Genomic DNA, 18,908 nt, shown 5'->3' with positions numbered 1-18,908 from the left:
TTTCAGGCTAATATTTAGGGAGAAATTAGTTCATCTGAGGTATACAAGGGTGTGTATAAAGTGGTATTAAGAGCTCTGGAACTAGACTGCCTCAGTCTATTTCCTGACTTTTCTACTCACTAGTTGTGTGACTTCGGGCTAATTAATTAACATCTCAGGGCTGCATTTCTCCATCTGGAAAAATGGGGTTGAGTGATAATAGGATTTGCTTCATAGGGTAGTTGTGAAGGTTAAAATGAGTTAATTCATGTAAAGTGTTTAGAACAATAGCTTATGTTAGACATTACGTTAGCTATTACCATAATCATTGTATCTAGACAGTATTCATCAGTTAGGTTTAAAGTATTGACTAGCACCCTCGGGGTCTTAAAGGACTGTCTGCCCCTGAAGATTTTGTGGAAAAAGTTTTGGATTTAGAGGTCAGGAGACTTGGGCTCATTGGATCACTAGCTTTGTAATCATGGGCAAATCACGTAACACCCTCTAAGCCTTAGTTTCTTCTTCCAGTTTAAAAACAAAAGACTGGACTCCAAAAAAGATGTCCTTTGCAAAAAGGGAAAGACAAATGACAAGACATAGGGAATGTGATAGTCCCTAAGGTTCATCATGTCTACCTTTAGTACTGTGATATTGCTGTCTCAAGTTGTTTTGTTTTATTTTAGAAAGGTCTCACTCTGTCATCCAGGCCGGAATGCTTTGTCATGATTGTAGCTCACAACAGCCTCAAACTCCTAGGCTCAAGCGATCCTCTTGCCTCATCCTCCGAAAGTGCTGGGATTACAGGCATGAGACACTGTGCCCAGCCTCAAGCAGTCTTTTTTTAATGACATTCTAGGTTCCAAGTTTCCCATAGGGATATGAGGCTATGGATGATGCCGTCACAAGAAGTGAAGATTCTGCTAGGTATAAGGAGTGTGTCGCTCTAATGTTTTTTTTTAAATTTTAAATCAGGGTTGTACACACATAATTTAAAGCAGTGCTTCCAAACTGTGTTTTTCTTTACTGTGATCCACAACGCTGTGCATATACAATATTTTATGAAAACATTTATGTGAAAAAACAATACTAATGAGATGCACACTGGTTTTCTTTTTCATTTTTTTTAATGCTGGCTGTGACTCACTAATTTGATGACCCTGTAAAATAATGCCATCCAGCAGAACTTACTTTCTGTGAAGTTGAAAATGTTCTGTATCTGTGTTATCCACTGCAGTAGCTGCCAGCTGTATGTGGCTATTGAACATTTGAAATGTTAGCGTGACCGAGGAACTGAATTTGTTTATCTTATTTCCACATTGGACAGTATAGAGATTGCAAGCCACAATTTGAAAAGTACCAGTTCAAAGTCAGCTATTCTACAAAGTCTATGACAAATGGCTATCCCTTGCCCTCATCCTCCTCATTTCCTCTGCCTCAGAGGCAACCACTTTCAACTCTTAGTTGATTGTTTTGGTGTTTACTGTTTGTATCTATTAATAACATGCTTGTGTTGCTGCTTCTTGATTTTGTCATTCTTTATTGACCTCTCACTATACACAGGCACACTTCTTATGCTCCCAATATAAATGGGTAGTTAGATCAGTCAGTTTTTACATCATAATAACTGTGCTATCCAGAGCTGAAACATGTAGTGGGAAATTTTCCTCTCCTGTGCTTTTGACTGCCTGGAGCTAATAATAGTCTTGTTATCATTCGCTTGGTTTTCTCTGTACTTATCAGTAATTCAACCCCAGGCTCTCCATCAATTGCCTAAGTCTCTCAAGACTTCCAGATAACAAGAATGTTAATTTCATCTGGAAGCACCCTCTCCTAGAATCAGATAATTTGCTCTCCTTTCCCTGGTGCAGGACAATTATCCTGGAATCTATCTTTACCTTTATCATGTGTTGGATCTACTGTTCCCTGTATCCTGTGTCTTTTTCTTACTTGGATTATTATCTCTTTTTGATGGAACAAATCCTATAGCAGCTTACTGAGAAGGGATAGATGGGAGGTAAATTTGAGACCTTAATTGATAATTTGGTTGGGTATAGAATTGAAAAATTTCTCTCCAGGTTGAGAACATTATTTCATTGTCATTAAGCTTCCTATCTTATCTCTCCAGCAAGAACCTTCCATTCTATCACTTTTTTTTAGCTCTTTAGACCAATTTATTTTATATCCATTTAAAATATCCAACAAAGGACAATGCAGTTTACATCTTGGACAGGTATTCATAACTGGAAGCCTTTGCTATCCATTGTGCCCACTGAATAAAAACTTGGCTGCTGAAATTTCTTAAAACTTAAGTAAAAGGCTGAATGATACAAAAGGAAGAATCTCTTGGTGTAATCTGTCAATTTTTTTTGAAAAAAACTCCTATTTCTCCAGATCAGTAAATAAACAAGAGCTACATGCAGCAGTGTGAGTATTAAGACGTTTCTCAAGTCTTCTCAGTTGAGTCCAAGGTAGGGATGGGATGGGGACAAAATTGATAGAAAAACATTGCTATAGACACCATAACAAACAATACATTTAGATAATTTAAAATTGACAAAGGCAAGAGGCAGCATTTCAGCAGCAAGATATTCAATAAAAAGTGTAATATATTGTAGAGGTTAATACAAGAAAGTTGGGATAAGAAGAGGTCAGAAAAATGGGTCAGCAGAATGACAAAGGAAATATGGCATCGTCATTCTGGGAGGAATAACATGTTCTGAATCTGGAACTACCCAGAATAATTTTGATTCTCTTGTATTTACACCTTTGAAGACTGTGATTATAAAGCAATATTTCCACCACAATAGCAGTAATTAGGAGCAGACTACACTGTTACTAGCTTCTCATGAAACATAATTTTATAGACTTCGTGCACTGGTTGATGTGCTCTGCAGATGAATGTCAAGTTGTTTAGATGAACAAACTCATTTGTGACCTTTAGTCCAGTATGTTCTCCAGTATGTCAAGCTCATCTCTTCCAGTGGCTCTTCACCACAGCCTGCACTTAGGAATCATATGGGAAGGTTAATAACAAGAACAAAGAACCAAAAAACCATTCCCATATCTAATCCTTTCTCACTGGCCAATAGTAGCCTTCCTGCTAGATCTTTAAATTTTTTATTAGCACCTCTCTTTAGGATTAAATCACAACATAATTCATAGAAGAGAGGATGGTCTTCACTGGTTACCAAGGAAGGAGGCTCCTGGTTAACTGCTTCTCTGACCCTTCCCTTTTTGTATAGGATCCATTTTTCTTTCACTTTGTCAGGTTAGTTAGCTATTTCCTTTGACGCTAAAAAGAATGAGAGATTTTGAGAGGATGAAATATAGAACCAGGATGTTTCTTGGAAGACACTCCTAAGGGTATCAAGAATCAGAAATGGGCTCTAGTAGGGGACACTTAAGAGTATGAAATACCAACTTTTCCCAATTCATATTTTTGCCTTGGGGTTCTAAGAAATAAAAAAGCATCAAGAGATTCCTAAGGGCCAGGCGCGGTGGCTCACACCTGTAATCCTAGCACTCTGGGAGGCCGAGGCGGGTGGAGCGCTCGAGGTCAGGAGTTCGAGACCAGCCCGAGCAAGAGCGAGACCCCGTCTCTACTAAAAAAATAGAAAGAAATTATCTGGCCAACTAAAAATATATATAGAAAAAATTAGCCAGGCATAGTGGCGCATGCCTGTAGTCCCAGCTACTCGGGAGGCTGAGGCAGGAGGATCGCTTGAGCCCAGGAGTTTGAGGTTGCTGTGAGCTAGGCTGACGCCACGGCACTCACTCTAGCCCGGGCAACAAAGTGAGACTCTGTCTCAAAAAAAAAAAAAAAAAAAAAAGATTTCTAGGGACTAAAAAAAACAAGGAAATGAAGAAAGAGTGTGTTGAAATGCTGTTACCCATATGTCTCTCAAGAATGACTTTTGCAACAGAAATCTGTAAATGATTCTTCTTTTTTTTTTTGAGACAGAGTCTCACTCTGTCGCCCGGACTAGAGTGCCGTGGCGTCAGCCTAGCTCACAGCAACATCAGACTCCTGGGCTCAAGCGATCCTCCTGCCTCAGCCTCCCGAGTAGCTGGGACTACAGGCATGCGCCACCATGTCCGGCTAATTTTTTCTATATATATTTTTAGCTGTCCAAATCATTTCTTTCTATTTTTAGTAGAGACAGAGTCTCGCTCTTGCTCAGGCTGGTCTCGAACTCTTGACCTCCAGCGATCCACCCGCCTCGGCCTCCCAGAGTGCTAGGATTACAGGCGTGAGCCACCGCGCCCGGCCTAAATGATTCTTTTGGTGTCAGGTATTTATTTTTGTGCCCAGCTCTTTGCTAGTCCATGGAGTTATAAGAAGCTCAGAATCAGGTATACATATACTTACATATGTATTGCAGACTTGTCCACATATATTTTCTTCTTTATGGCCAACAGCTCTTATAAATGCCTTTCTCACCTTAGCTGTGTTGGATATCTTTGACATTCCTTACGATCGGGCATTCGAAGCTCTACAGTCAGTTTGGGATGGTGACCAGCACGCATCAACATAGGAAAGTAGTAATATGACTCCCCAAGAGTGGGTGAAGGACAGGGTCAGAGAGAGAAATCGGGAAGCTTTCTTGCCTAGACAGTGGCTGTCTGAGGGAGCGATACAGAGGGATGAGCTGAAATCAGCCAAGTGTATCCCCAGACTTCCTCTAGGTGGCATCATTTCTCACCGGATCTGTATTTCATTACCATCAGTATTCATGATGGTGACAGAATTTACCTTTCTCAGGGATCCAAATGAAGGAAAGTATACGGAGTCTTATGTTTTGTTTCAGCAGGAGTCTTGTTTTCTCTGCAAGAGGCTCTCTGGGCTCTCTTTGCTTGTGAACTCTTCCCTTTTGCTTATAGTATAAACAATAGCTCTTGACCCTATCTCCTGGGGTGGTGGGCTAGCTTGGTTGGCCTATGGTTTTGCTCAGAGACGGAAAACTCCAAAACTGGCCTGGAGCTGCAGGGATTCAGCATCCTGTCTCCAGGAGTAAGGTTGTACAAATATGTTAGCTTGAGCTGTTGACTTCATTCTCTCTCTCTCAAAACTTCAGGACTTTCTTAAAAGTTTTAAGTGCCCATCAATACATGAGTGGATTAATAAAATGTGGTATGTGTATACCATGAAGTTCTACTCAGCCACAAAAAACAATGGTGATCTAGCACTTCTTGTATTATCCTGGATAGAGCTGGAGCCCATTCTACTAAGTGAAGTATCCCAAGAATGGAAAAAACAAGCACCACATGTACTCACCATCAAATTGGTATTAACTGATCAACACTTATGTGCACATATAGGAATAACATTCATCGGGTGTCAGGCAGGTGGGAGGGGGGAAGAGGGGATGGGTATATACATACCTAATGGGTGCAGTGCGCACTGTCTGGGGGATGGACACGCTTGAAGTTCTGACTCGGGTGGGGCAAGGGAAATATATGTAACATAAACATTTGTACCCCAGTAATATGCTTAAATAAAAAAGGGGGAAAAGAATTAAAAAAAAAAAAACAGATCGAGCACTGGACTTTCCTTAGATAGCAAAGCCAGTTCTGTTTTAAAGCCCTGTGAAGTTCCAATGCTGTTAGATTTCCTTTGTCTTAAAACATGACACTTAAGAAGTGCATCTGGCCCCTCTCTTTTTAGTATTGCTAGACGCTATGAGGAGTCAAAAGAAGGTCTTGTGCTATCAGCACATGATATCAGACCATGAGGGCGAATGGAATGCAAAGCTCAATTGTGAGCTGAGGACTCTACATACGCAGAAATTTGGAAATGACAGCACACCTTTTAGGGTTCAGTTGCCCAAGAAGGCTTCCTGGAAGGGCCTCCAGGCTGAGCCTACTGCTGAAGAGGCAAAGGTCACTCTCACTAAATTCTAGCTAATAACAAGGAGTGTGCATTCATCCGCAGCAGTGTCCCTTCTGGGCCCCAACAGCCTTTGGGAACTAAGTGGGGTGAGAGAACAGGAATCTCATGGGCCATAGCTTGAGGTTCTAGACCAGAGATCTCCAAGAGATTCCACACATGCCTGAGATATTGATGCTTTCTGTCTTTAGGGTGGCCAGGGTTCTCTATAAGGTTGCTTTTTTATCCATTTATCCCAGGTGTTCAATATATGTTATCTATGTGTGCTATGTGGTGAAAACTGTTGGAAAGCACTATTCTACATGTATCCCTCTTCTTGGAGAGCATTGGTAACACATGGTAGCAATGATTTTTTTCCTCTCTGTAGTCCCAGGTAGGCTGTAGGCTCTGTAAAAGTAGACACTGTGACCGTCTTGTTCACTGTTACACTTCCAGTGCTTGCCACTGTGCCTGGCACATAGTATATGCTCAGAAAATATTTCATGAATGAATAAATAATGAAGGAATGAATGAGGAAGTTTAGGTAAAATTTGGAAAACCTGGAAGGGTTAAAGGTTTGCGGGGGAGATAAACAATACGAATAGAGTCAGATATGGTAATGGTGTGTGCCAAGCACAATTTGGAGAGCAGTTGAAGGACCCAGAACTGTTCATGTTTGGAGGCAGTGAGAAATTATCAGGCCCCATCATGCCTATTTAAAATAACGTTGGATGAATAAAGAGCCACTAAAGCATTACTGCCCAAGAACAAAGTCAAAATTAAAACAAACAAATGGTGGTTGACACAACTGGTCTTGATTTTTATCTTAGCATCTAATTTCAAATCAAGCTCTGTCTACCCACCATGGGAACAATTTCTCACGTTGGCCCAATTCCAAAAATTCCTAAATGTTCCCATATCATCTTCCAGCTCAGAAATCCTCACTGCAACCCCCGGGCATCCCAGAGGCAAAAGGCCACTGTGCCATCATCCCTCATGATGTAAGGGTGAGGGGAGGGAAACCCTGTTGGGTTTTTTGCCCTAAGGTTACAGGCATTACTTTCCACATGGAGAAAGGATCCGAGTGGCTATTTTCTATTTAAAAATTCATCTCAGGTGTCACATCCTCAATGAAGTCTGCCCTAAGCTCTCTGAGGTTGAATGAAATGCCTCTCCTCTGGTTCTCACAGCACCATATGTTTATAGTTAATAATGAATAACAACCACAGCCGACACTATTGAGCATTTCATATGTTGCAGGCACTATGCTAAGTACTTTACAAGTATTATCTTATTCAATCCTCGTGTCAAAATCCTATGACAAGCACTGTGATTATTATTATTATTATTATTATTTTTTGAGACAGAGTCTCACTTTGTTGCCCGGGCTAGAGTGAGTGCCATGGCATCAGCCTAGCTCACAGCAACCTCAAACTCCTGGGCTCAAGCGATCCTCCTGCCTCAGCCTCCCAAGTAGCTGGGACTACAGGCATGCGCCACCATGCCCGGCTAATTTTTTGTATATATGTTTTTAGTTGGCCAGATAATTTCTTTCTATTTTTAGTAGAGACGGGGTCTCGCTCAGGCTGGTCTCGAACTCCTGACCTTGAGCGATCCACCCGCCTCGGCCTCCCAGAGTGCTAGGATTACAGGCGTGAGCCACCGCGCCCGGCCTACTGTGATTATTATATCCAATTTACAGATCAGGAAACTGCAGCACAGAAATGAGTGACTTTGCTCAAGACAACACAGCTGGTAGGTGGCCAAGCTAGCTACCTGCAAAAGGCAGGTTTGTCTGAGGCTGGAGCTGCTGTTCTTAATCGTTATGGTCTGTTTACCTCTAACAGCATCTTTGCCACCCCTTGTTGTAATGATCTGGGACTGGGTAGTGTCTGCCTTTCTCCTACCCCCTAGAATGTTAGCTCCAGCACAGCAAGAGCCAAGTCACCAAGGCTCATCTGGATCCTCAGTGCCTAATGCATGGCCTGGCACAGAACTCAACGGGAATCGAACAGGTGGGAAGGGAGAGGGGGGGATGGATAAATTCACACCTAACGGGTACAATGCACACTATCCGGGTGATGGGCACATTTATATCTTTGACTCAAACTGTACAAAAGTAATTCATGTAACCAAAACCGTTGTACCCCTGTAATATTCTGAAATAATTATAACAATAATGATAATAAAAAGAAACGGGCAATGAACATTTGTATTGAAAAACATTTTGAATGAAGAGAAACAAAACCCCAGGCGTCCACCAGATGGTGCTGTGGGAGTCCAAGAGAAAAGTGCCCTAGGGGACTGACTCTTCCTTTCCCACTCCTTTCCCACAGAATAGGCCAAGTAGCCACTTTTTCCCCCTTTCCAGAGAAGACTGAGTGGGTGGGAGAAACATTTTCAAAATAATATTTAGGCAGCAATTGACACGAGTTTGACAATTTTATTTATGACCTTATGTCTTGGCCCAAAAGGCAAGGTTGACCTTACCCTACCCTTTTAGATTCATGTACTTTTTTCAAAGGTCTCAAAGTGGTTTTCAGACCCTTGTAGCCATTAAAAAGCTAGAAATAAAATTTTAATTGCCCAGAGCATTGGAGGATGCCTTGCAGTGGAATGGAAAAGTTTCCCGACTGGGAGGCAGACAGGAGACTTAGATTCTGATGGCTCTGCCATTAACTAACGAGAAACTTCAAGCAAGTAAGTCCCTTCTCCTCTCTTGACCTCAGTATCCTTACCTTGAAAATAAGGGGGTTAGATAAGACTTCCAGCTCAGAAACTTTATTTCCTGCTATCCTTTATACAAAGGACATTAGACAGCAGCATTGTAGTGAGACGGTAAAAAAGATCGCTGACTCTGGTTCAAGTCTCAGCCTTGCCACCTATGAGCTATGTGACTTTGGGCAAGTTACTTAACTTCTCTGAGCCTCAGTTTCCTCATCTGTGTAATGGGAATGCTATGGTACCTATGTCACATAGCTGTTGTTAAGGATTAAGTAAGATAATGCACATAAAATTCTTAACACACTGGTTGGCACACAAACTTTCAGTAAAAGCTATTATCAAATAGAGCTGACTCTCACATTTTAGCAACTTTCTAGAGTTTGACTGTACATATAGTAGTCATCAAAATTGGAGGAGGTTTTAAATAATAAACCACAAATAGTCAGGCTTTAGCCCTTTGATAAGTATAAGGATAAATGCATTTCATGGGACAAGGCTAAGTGTGCGATTGAAGCAGAGAACTGCACAAGTAACCACTAACAAATTTAATCCCCATACATTGTTAGTGGGAGTGTAAAAAAAATTCAGACCGCTGTGGGGAAAGGTCTGGCAGTTTCTTATAAAACTAAACTACACCTTTCCTATGACCCAGTATTTCCACACTTAGGTATTTACCCAAGAAAAAGGAAAACATATGTCCACAAAAGGATTTGTATGAGAAGATTCGTAGTTTTATTTTCAATAGCCAGAACCTGGAAACAGCTCAAGTGCCCATCAGCAGAATACATAAACAAACTGGTATAGTCACACAATGGAGTACTACCCAGCAATAAAATGGAACAAATTACTGATACTTGCAACAACATGGATGCTCCTCCAAAACATTAGGCTAAGTAAAAGAAGTCTTACTCAAAAGAGTTCATACTATATGATTCCATTTATATGAAGTTCTATAACAGGCAAAACTAATCAATGATGGAAAAAAAATCAAAACAGTGGTTGCATGAGGGTGAAGGAAAGGGATTACCTAGGAAAGGATGAGAAGAAATGTTCTTGAGTGGTGGTAATAGTCTATATGTTAGTAGGGATTATATTTGTCAAAACTCAGAAAACATACAATTAATGTTTATGTATTTCATTGTATGTATATTTTACCTCAAACGGAAAAAAGAACAATAAGTGGGCCAGGTGCGGTGGCTCACGCCTGTAATCCTAGCACTCTGGGAGGCCCAGGTGGGAGGATCATTTGAGCTCAGGAGTTCGAGACCAGCCTGAGCAAGAGTGAGACCCTGTCTCTACTAAAAATAGAAAGAAAGTAGCTGGACAACTAAAAATATATAGAAAAAATTAGCCAGGCATGGTGACACATGCCTGTAGTCCCAGCTACTCGGGAGGCTGAGGCAGAAGGATTGCTTGAGCCTAGGAGTTTGAGGTTGCTGTGAGCTAGACTGATGCCATGGCACTCTAGCCTGGGTGACAGAGAGAGACTCTGTCTCAAAAAACAAACAAACAAAAGAACAATAAGTGAATATTGAACTGTAGTTAATGATAGGTATGGGGAAAGCACTTAGGAGTGAAGTATATACTGATGTGTACAACTTCAAAAAAAAAGACAATAGACACATAGATGGATGGAGGGATGGCTAGGTAAGGGATGGATAAAGCCAATATAGGAAAATATTAGTGGTACAATCTAGGTCTAACAAGGTATCCACTGTAAAATTCTTTCAACTTTGCTGTATGTTTGAAATTTTACATAATAAGTTTTTGGGGGAATATGTAACTGCACAATTCCACCTTCTCCCACAGAGTGAATCTTTTTCAGACATGGAAAGCTTCAATGGAGGAAGGAAGGCAGACCTCAGACCTAGATAACTATTTCCTGAGCATCTACTATGTGCAAGGCAAGGTGAGGGATACAAAGAGGAAGAATACGGCATCTGCCCACAAATGAACTAACTGTAGGGGCCATCAGATGAACACATACATCACTATGATCTTATGCTATACGAGTGCTAAGGAGAATGAGAATTCACCGAGTTGAGAAAGTGTCTGGCATTGAAGACATTTCGGGTAGTTATTGCTGCAAGTATGGTTGGAAGGCATCTTCAAGCCAGAGCACAGAGAGTCTTAAAGGTGATCATTTGGCAGTCCAGTGGACCCATTCAAGAATTTTGAGCCAAGGAGTAACATCCTTAGAAAAGTCACTGGAAGAAAAGGGTGGCTGAATAGATACTATTGCTTTCGGAGGGTTAGCAGGCAAGGGAGCTTTTCGTGTACCTGCAATGAGCGCTGGGAGAAGGTGGAAGCATCCATAGGGAGAAGGGAGGTTCAGAATGACCCAGGACAGCGCTGAAGCCCAAGGAGATGAAATATAGGTTTGAGCCTCTGGGAAATAGGAAACTATTCGGTTTGTATCTCTGTCCTACTTCTTTGCCCCATGATATTGTAGCTCTCTCAGGCCATACTGGTTGTTTATTTATTTAGTTTATTTATTTTTTTGAATTTTTTAAATAATGGAGACAGGGTCTCGCTCTTGCTCAGGCTGGTCTCAAACTCCTGACCTCAAGCAATCCTCCCGCCTCGGCCTCCCAGAGTGCTAGGATTACAGGCGTGAGCCACCGTGCCCGGCCCATACTGGTTTACAGCCAACATCTATTCTGGTTGTTTGTTAGTCCATTCTCATTGATCCTTGCTCAGGATATGCTGTTGTCAAATATTTTTAATATCACTCTTGCCTACCTCATACAGTTGTTGCAAGGTTGGTTAATTAATATAATGTATGCAATATGCCTGGCACATGCTAGGCACTCGATAAATGAGATCAAGGATCATATGTGATGCTCCAGTATGTGGCCTGGATATAGGGCAATCTCAGCACAAGCCCATGAAGATCCCTGAGAAGTCACTAAGGAAAGCCCCTGAAGCCCCTGAGGTGCATTCCAACCCACAGACATCATGATCCTTATCAAACCTCAGTTACTCCCCATGGAAAAACTGAGAGGCCCCAGTTGGATCCAGAAACTGTCCCTTTTATTCTCATCAGTCTTTTGAGAACAGACCTACTGTGGTGGCTTATGGCAGGCCACACCCTGAGGATGGTGCTAATAGGAGCAGGTAGAATGGGTTGCAACATAGGAGAGGACAGTGAGCTCAGACCACCTGGGGTCTTCCTTTTTTTTTTTTTTTTTTTTTTTAAACAAGGCTTTGGACACTAGTGCTTAGAGCTTGGGTCCAGACTCACAGTTTTCTCCAAACTAGAATTATGGCTGGCCTTAATGCCCACCGTTTGCCCAGCTCCACATCCTGGCACTCCCCGTTTGTCCTCAGTTCACAAGAAACTGGCTATGAGAGTTACAAAAGCACACACTGTTTACCAATGGGACTTGCTCACCGATGTGTCTCTAGCACCCAGCACAGTGCCACGCACAAAGTAATATGCAATAAATATTTGTTGAATGAATGAATGAATGAATGAATGATTCTTTCTCAGTTGGAGCCTCATGAAGGCTTCTTTCCTCCCTTTCTTCAGAGCCCATTGTGGCTTTGCCAGGCTCCTGGACTCCAACAGTGCTTACCATTTATGCCCGTCCTTTGGCAACTAGCCAAACTCAGTTCAATTCAACTAACTTCCATGGAGCTGCGCTATTGGCAGGAAGCACTCACAGTCTCAAGGAATGGCAAAAGCATTTCCTAGTCCATGGCGCCTCAACTGTACTTTTAGAACAACCTTGGCATGGAACAGAACCTTTCCCAAGAGTTTTTGAAAGTCTAAAGACATGATTATAAATTACTTGCCATTTGTCAACACACTTCATTACCATGTTGGAAATAAGTGAGTTCCAGATGGTAAACAGATGATTATTTGACAGGTATGGGGCAGGTGTGGAATGGGGGTGGAAGGGGGAGGAGGAATGAGAACCAGTGCCTGTCTGGCGGATTTGCAGTTTTATTGATTGTAGTGGGGAAAGGGGTTGGCATCTCAGCCATTCACGGCTGGCCTGGGACGGGGATTTAAAGGGATGCCCAGCAGCCCCTGGTGTGAACAGAAATCCAGAATCCCCACACACACCTGTTTTTTTTGGAGGGTTGGGCCTTTCTAAATTTTATGACTATTCTCCATTTCTGTTTCTACCCACTTTTACACATCTACCACTCCCCATGCCAGTCTTCTGTAAATTAGTAATTTGCTTTTTCTCTGGCAATGATTTCTTTTAATGGAATTATAAGTAGCCTTCTATGTGTTCATTAAAACATTTTTACTAGCAAAACCCTGGAAATAACTGAAATCTTACAATAAGGGCAAATTCAAATAAATTATGGTAGATCTGTAGTCTGGAATACTGTGTAGACAATAAAAGAATGCTATAGAAACATAATAAATGACATGGGAAAAGTTGGCAACATGTTGTTAAGTGAAAATGACAAGCCACGAAACAATGAGTGTGTCTGTGTGTGTATGTGTGGCACACGTGTGCACTATTGGTAATTTCTTTTGCGGTCCTTTTCTGTGTTTTTCAAGATTCTGCATTGAATGCTGCGATGTGAGTTAGAGTACAGCCAGGAGGGGTGCACTGTGAAGAATCTGAGAGCACAAACAGGAAAATCAGGCAAGACTTCTTTTAGTCAGTGAATTTCGAAGATGGCGAAAGGCACAGAGTATTGGAGAGGAACTCCAGGAATATGCTATTTTTCAAATTCAGAGGGGAGATGGTATCTATTTGTGGTGAGGACTTGAGGCCCACTGGAGAAGACTGAATTCCATTAAAGAAACAACGAGGAACATCTCTGGGGTTCTGAATATAGGGGTGAATTGATGGAAATGGTGTTGGAGGAGAATTATGCCAGCCATAGCGTGGTGGATTGGGCTGTAGGCAGGGAGATCTGCCAGGAGACTCTCAGTTTGCACATTTGACCTGAGGTAATGAGAGCTTGGATTAAGCTCGTGGCAATAAAACCAGAAAGGAAGGAGCGGATGGATCTGAGAGACGCTACCAAGAATCTGAGCTAGAGATTCAAATTTGGCTAAATATATACCAGGTGGCAGGTGAATCCATGTAAGGAGAGAGTTTCCAAGGAAATGGGTTTTAAGAGAATAGCCGAGGATTGAGACTTCAGGGATTCTAACAGTTAATGGCAGGAGGAAAGAAGAGGAGCCAGCAAAGGAGACAGAGAATGATGGGTCAGAGAGATAAGAAGAGAAACTTGAGAATGCAATGCCATGAGAGCCAAGGGTAGGACAGTTACAGGAAGGAGTGGGTGGTTAATGGTATCAAATTCATCCTCAAGGTCAAAGATGCAAACTGAGCAGAGACCCTTGACTTTGGCCAGGAGGTCACTGGGGCACTTACAGAGAGCAATTTTGGCAGAAAGCACTAGACTCTAGAAGATTCAAGAGGAGGGAGGGGGGGGGAAAATGGAGGTAGCTCACGGATACCACCCATGTGACAAGAATAATGTGTTAGGACTGAGAAGAACAAGCAAATTTTATAATTCCAGTCCTGCCACTTAACCACTCTGAACCTCAGTTTCCTCTTCTGAAAACAGGAATAATCCTACTATCTCATAAGGCTGTTGAAGAGTAAAGACAAGTTTAAATGACTATTTTTATGCTGTACTGAAGGGGCTGCTTCTTCCTGCCTCCTCCAAAAGAAAAACCCCTGGATATTTCCGGGCATGTTTCAACAGATACAAAAAGTCTCCTAGCTCGACAGTTATATCCCCAGGTTGATACAGCTTTGAAAATTCCCTAGCTGTGTCCTCTGGCACTCATCATGCCAAGTCACTTCCCTGAGCCCCTCTGAGGTGAGAACATGCAGGCAAGGTGATTAGGAGGGAGCCAGTGTCAGGGTCATATGGAATGTCTCTGAGGCCTGTTTACAGGCTGTGAAGCAAGGCTCTGTTTGAGACCCTGGATTCAGTTTGGTGCCAACTTCACCTCAACACACAGAAGGCTGCAGCCCCCGAGGGGATAGTGGGCTGAGGAAGACGTACCAGAAAACCCCCTTTTTTTTTTTTCAACCCATGGCACCTGCAGATTGAATGGCCCCTGGACTGAATGATTTTGAAGAAGCAGCTTGGTTTTCAAGGTGTACATAAAGACATAGTGCTTTCCTTTCTTTCCTTCTATTCTTATTTGGCAACTGTATACAAGCAGACCTGGCCAGCACTACCTCATTTTTTTCCCTACCTCGCTATCTACTAAGCAACCCTTTTTCTTTGTGGAGCCCAGTCTGTTGCCAGTTTAACATATTCTGGACTGGTCTTTGTCTTAGTGCCTTGTTTTCCCCTAAAAGAAGATACTCTCTGAGAAAAAAATGGCTGCCCCACAAGCCATCATGGCCTAGATCTCTTACCAAGTCCTGGAGGGGCACATACCTGTGCACTGGCCTAACTGGGAGTGGAGTGAGCATATTCTCTAGAACTGGTACTTTTCAGATCCTAAGACATCTTAGACAGTGTAGTCAATGGGCCTTTTAATGTGCATGCTCCTCTTAGTAGAAGAACTCGGTTTCACTTCTGGTAAGATGGTTTACCCAAGGGAAACAGGGCCACATCATGGATGGTATGCTCACAGGCTAAGATGTGTGGCCCCCTGGAAAAGTGTTATAGGAGATTAGAGCACAGGTACTTCCAAGGAGGCCGGTATATCCTCAGAAACCATTTTGGCCAAGCTGGGAGTCCTACTTTGCCTTGGCCTTGTGGCAAGTACCTGACCGTTCAGTCACTGAATTCGGCTCGAACATCTGAATAAGATGCTTTCCTGGGACGAGGGTGGGGGTGGGGGTGGGGTAAGGGAATGAGAACTAGAAAGGCCGGGGTCCTTGTCTAGGGGAATAACTCCCTTAAGGTGTGGACAAGGGGTCTCGGTTGCCATGTTAGGGGACAGCTGCCAGAAGGCATCTGTGGTCTGCTTGAGCGCCCCGGGGCAGGGCCTGTCTTGGGGGGACCAGATGCTGTATCAGGGCCAAAGCTGGGCCTGCAGGGCAGGTGGCCAGAACTTGGAAGGAATTCTCTTCCGCAGCCCAGGGTCCAGGCTTGGCCCCAGCAAGCTGCCCCGCCAGCCTCTGCTGCCCGTGGCCTCGCGCATTCCGCGCCCCCGCCCCCTCTGCCCCTCCCCTGGCCTCGCCCCCTCCCTTGTCCCCTTCTCCTCCCCCCACCAGCTGTCCCCTTTTCCCGGAGCGGCGAGACAGCCAGAGCCTGGGAAGAGGCGGCCGCGGGCCCGAGGGGGCGTGGTGGGGAAGGGGAGGAGGACGCGGGTGAGGGGATAAGGAGGCCCGCGGCCCGCGCCCCCAGCCACTGCGCGCCCGCCCGACAGAGCCGGGTGCCGCCGCCACCGTCGCCGTCGCCGCGCTCTGCCCGCCTGCCGGCCTGCTCGCTCGCTCGCTTCCCCTCGCTGCGGGGGGGAAAGGTCAGCAGCGTCCTGGAACCACCGTGTCACTCCCCGACAGCCATGAACTGCAGCGAGAGCCAGCGGCTGCGAACCCTTCTGAGCCGCCTGCTGCTCGAGCTGCACCATCGGGGCAACGCCAGCAGCCTGGGCGCCGGCGCCGGCCCGAGCGTGGGCGCGGGGGTCGTGCCTGACCCCTTCGTGGGCCGCGAGGTGACCAGCACCAAGGGCGACGACGCCTATCTCTACATCCTGCTCATCATGATCTTCTACGCCTGCCTGGCCGGGGGCCTCATCCTGGCCTACACCCGCTCCCGCAAGCTGGTCGAGGCCAAGGACGAGCCGCCCCAGGCCCGCACCGAGCGCGAATGGGCCCCGGGGGGCGCCCCGGCCGCCGCCGACGCCGAGACTGCCGCGGGCTCCCCGGCTGAAGGCCGCCGCCAGCTCGCCCCCGGGGGGCTGCCTGTCCTCGCCCGGGGCGCCGAGCGGGTCTAGCCCCGCAGCCCCTGCTTGCTCTCGCGTCCTCCTCTTCCCGCTTAGCCCCGGGCGCGGCTCCTGCCCTTTCCTCCCCTTCCAGGGTTCGCCTCACCCAAGGCTCAGACGATGAGGAGAGGCCAGGAGACCTTGTCTGGAAGCCCCTGGAAGGAGAAGCACCACCCTCCCCACTCCTGGCCGCTTTCTCCCTCCTCACTCCCACCCCGCACATCCAACTGCTCTAAACTGCCTCTGCTCTCTTGTCTTCAGACAGCCCTGACACTGTGCTCCAGGCCCCTGGGAACTGAATCCAACACGTCCAACACTTGGCATTGAACTGAAGCAATGAAGTCTATCAGAACTCTGGGCCGTCTAACTGGCAGCTGCTCCAGGGGCTGCCAGGGACCTCTCACTCTGCAGAGCCAAACGGGCTTTGCCATCACTGCCAGGCCGGCTGCAGCAGCTCCAGCTTCCCGTTGCCTTAGGGACAGAGACAAAGAAAATGAAGAGACCTTAGACATCTTTTCCCTCCCTCTCTCTTTCAGCAGGGAGCTAGCAGGACACTAGGACCAGTCTGTGGGATAGAATGGATTTAATGGGGACTGTGGGGGGGGCAGGGAGGCTCAGCAGAGGGAAGATCTATGAACCCAACTGTATGGTTTTCTTGTCTCCTCAGTTGTCATCCCAAAGGTAACTTGCCTGATTTTTCTAGTAGCTTTGCCATCTTCTGCTGTGGGTAAACATTACTGGGTGCATCACCCCAATACTTCCAAATTCCTCTTCTAAACTGATCCAGTTGTTATCACAGTGTCTGCTCCATCCATGGAACATGAGGCTCCGATGTCCCCTGCTCTGTAACCCTGGGGAATGTCAGAGGCAGGTAATAAAGATTGTTTAAACAGTAACCAAAGACTCTTTTCTCAAAGACCCCAGCCTTGAGACCCAATAACATATACAGAAGAAATTATTTTCACTTTTGGAAATGATGTTTCGATTTGGAGATTGGGTTCTTATGATATCTGTATCGATTTATCCAGTTCCAATTCAATAGATGTGATTGTGGGTGAAAAAAACGTTTACATGGCAAAGTGGGTTGTTTTGTGAAGTGTTTCAAAAGTTATACATGCGTTTTTACTTCCTCCTCCTCTGTTTCTTAATTCTGAAGCACTTTCAAATATCACAGGGCTAAATAACGATTTCCCACTTTCCTTTTGTAGTTTTTCAGGATGCACCTTAAGAAAAAAAAACCTCTCAGGCCTATCACTTTTAGCTATTATCAAAGCTAGTTTTTAGAAGCCACCTTAATGACTCAAAAAAGTGGTTTATTAAAAGACAAGGAAGCCACCGGGTAGTGTAAATCTTAAGTCAGAAGGAAGATGCTTGAACTGAGCAATCTTAATCTTGGATAAAGTTAGAGGTGTGTGTTTATTCATTTATTTTCCTTGTCTTAAGAAGGTTGTCAGAAAGTTGCTTGCTTAGGGCTGAAATGCTTATAGCTGATGATGGCTGTTTGGGTTTCATCAAACACACATAAAGTTACCTCTTAGAAGTAAGCGAATTTGCTTAAATACAGCTGGTTTCTCAGTAATAGCAGGACAAAGATATTACCAGTCACTTAAATGCATTGATAATATATAAACCTCATTCAAGGCATCGGGTTTGACCTTCCAGTCCATCTGGCATTTTACTGGAGCTATTAATAAGTTAAATGAACTTACTTTCATTCCCAGGATTCACTTCTTGAAGCTATACTGGCCTTGCCCCGTTGGCACCTCTCCAGTTCTAGTTCCAGCCCTGAGGTTGCCCCCTCTCCTTGAAGGTGGGGGCCAAGGATGGGGGAGTAGTTCAAGACAGTGGCAGAAAGAAGGGATGCTGTGAGAGCCATCTCAGCCAGGCAGGGGGGCTGAAAGGGGTGTGGAGGGGGCATAATATACAGGGATTTGGGGGACATGGGGAGGCAGTCCCCAGCCCTGTGTTTTTAATGCAACATCGCTCATTTATCAGGCATGATGGGATTCACAAGGTTATTTTGATAATGAAGCTTAATCAGGGCTTTAAGTGTTGAAACTTCGTAAACACATTTGTACCATGTTTTCGATAGATATTTAAAAGAGTACATTGCCAAAAATAAAATAAAGGAAGCTGGGAGCAGTTGGGATAATTCCCATGATAAGTATTAATGTGCCAGGTGTGGGAAACAAATCCCATGGCAAAATAGTCCTGCTTTTAAAAACATATTAACCTTTTTTTTTTTTTTAGTGATGACTGAGAGTACCCATGAAGAACATGTAGCAAGAGTAGCTATACAACTCTCCCTGTGAGAAAAGTGCACTGGCCTGGAGAGAGCCATTTGTTTTACTGCCCAGCTGCTTTTTTCAAACACTTTCAGGGTTGCGACTGTGTCCCAGATAATGAAGTTTCCCAGAAGTCTGGACACTCAACTTTCTACTAGCCAGCGGGGGTGTCAACATTGAA

The 18,908-nt window shown here is 44.4% G+C and overlaps 2 protein-coding genes across 2 annotated transcripts in view; both read left to right on the top strand.

Moving 5' to 3' along the window:
• ACSL4 (acyl-CoA synthetase long chain family member 4) overlaps positions 1-17,338 on the top strand; it is a 96,444-nt gene extending 79,106 nt beyond the window's left edge. Inside the window, exon 14 of the mRNA XM_045538615.1 lies at positions 16,704-17,338. Coding sequence (XP_045394571.1) covers positions 16,704-16,741 — 38 coding nt within the window. The 3' untranslated portion in view covers positions 16,742-17,338. The remainder of the gene's footprint in view (positions 1-16,703) is intronic.
• KCNE5 (potassium voltage-gated channel subfamily E regulatory subunit 5) lies at positions 15,874-16,693 on the top strand. Its single transcript, XM_045538618.1, has one exon. The coding sequence runs from the start codon at positions 16,023-16,025 to the stop codon at positions 16,452-16,454; it is 432 nt and encodes a 143-aa protein (XP_045394574.1). The 5' UTR covers positions 15,874-16,022; the 3' UTR covers positions 16,455-16,693.
• Positions 17,339-18,908: the final 1,570 nt, after the last annotated feature.

Source organism: Lemur catta, chromosome X, assembly GCF_020740605.2.
Source record: "Lemur catta isolate mLemCat1 chromosome X, mLemCat1.pri, whole genome shotgun sequence".
NCBI lineage: Eukaryota > Metazoa > Chordata > Mammalia > Primates > Lemuridae > Lemur > Lemur catta.
This window is presented reverse-complemented; position numbering and strand designations above follow the sequence as displayed.

What these genes read in the sequence shown, in the direction of transcription:
- KCNE5 (XM_045538618.1), top strand. Translation starts at nt 16,023, where the DNA reads ATGAACTGCAGCGAGAGCCAGCGGCTGCGAACCCTTCTGAGCCGCCTG.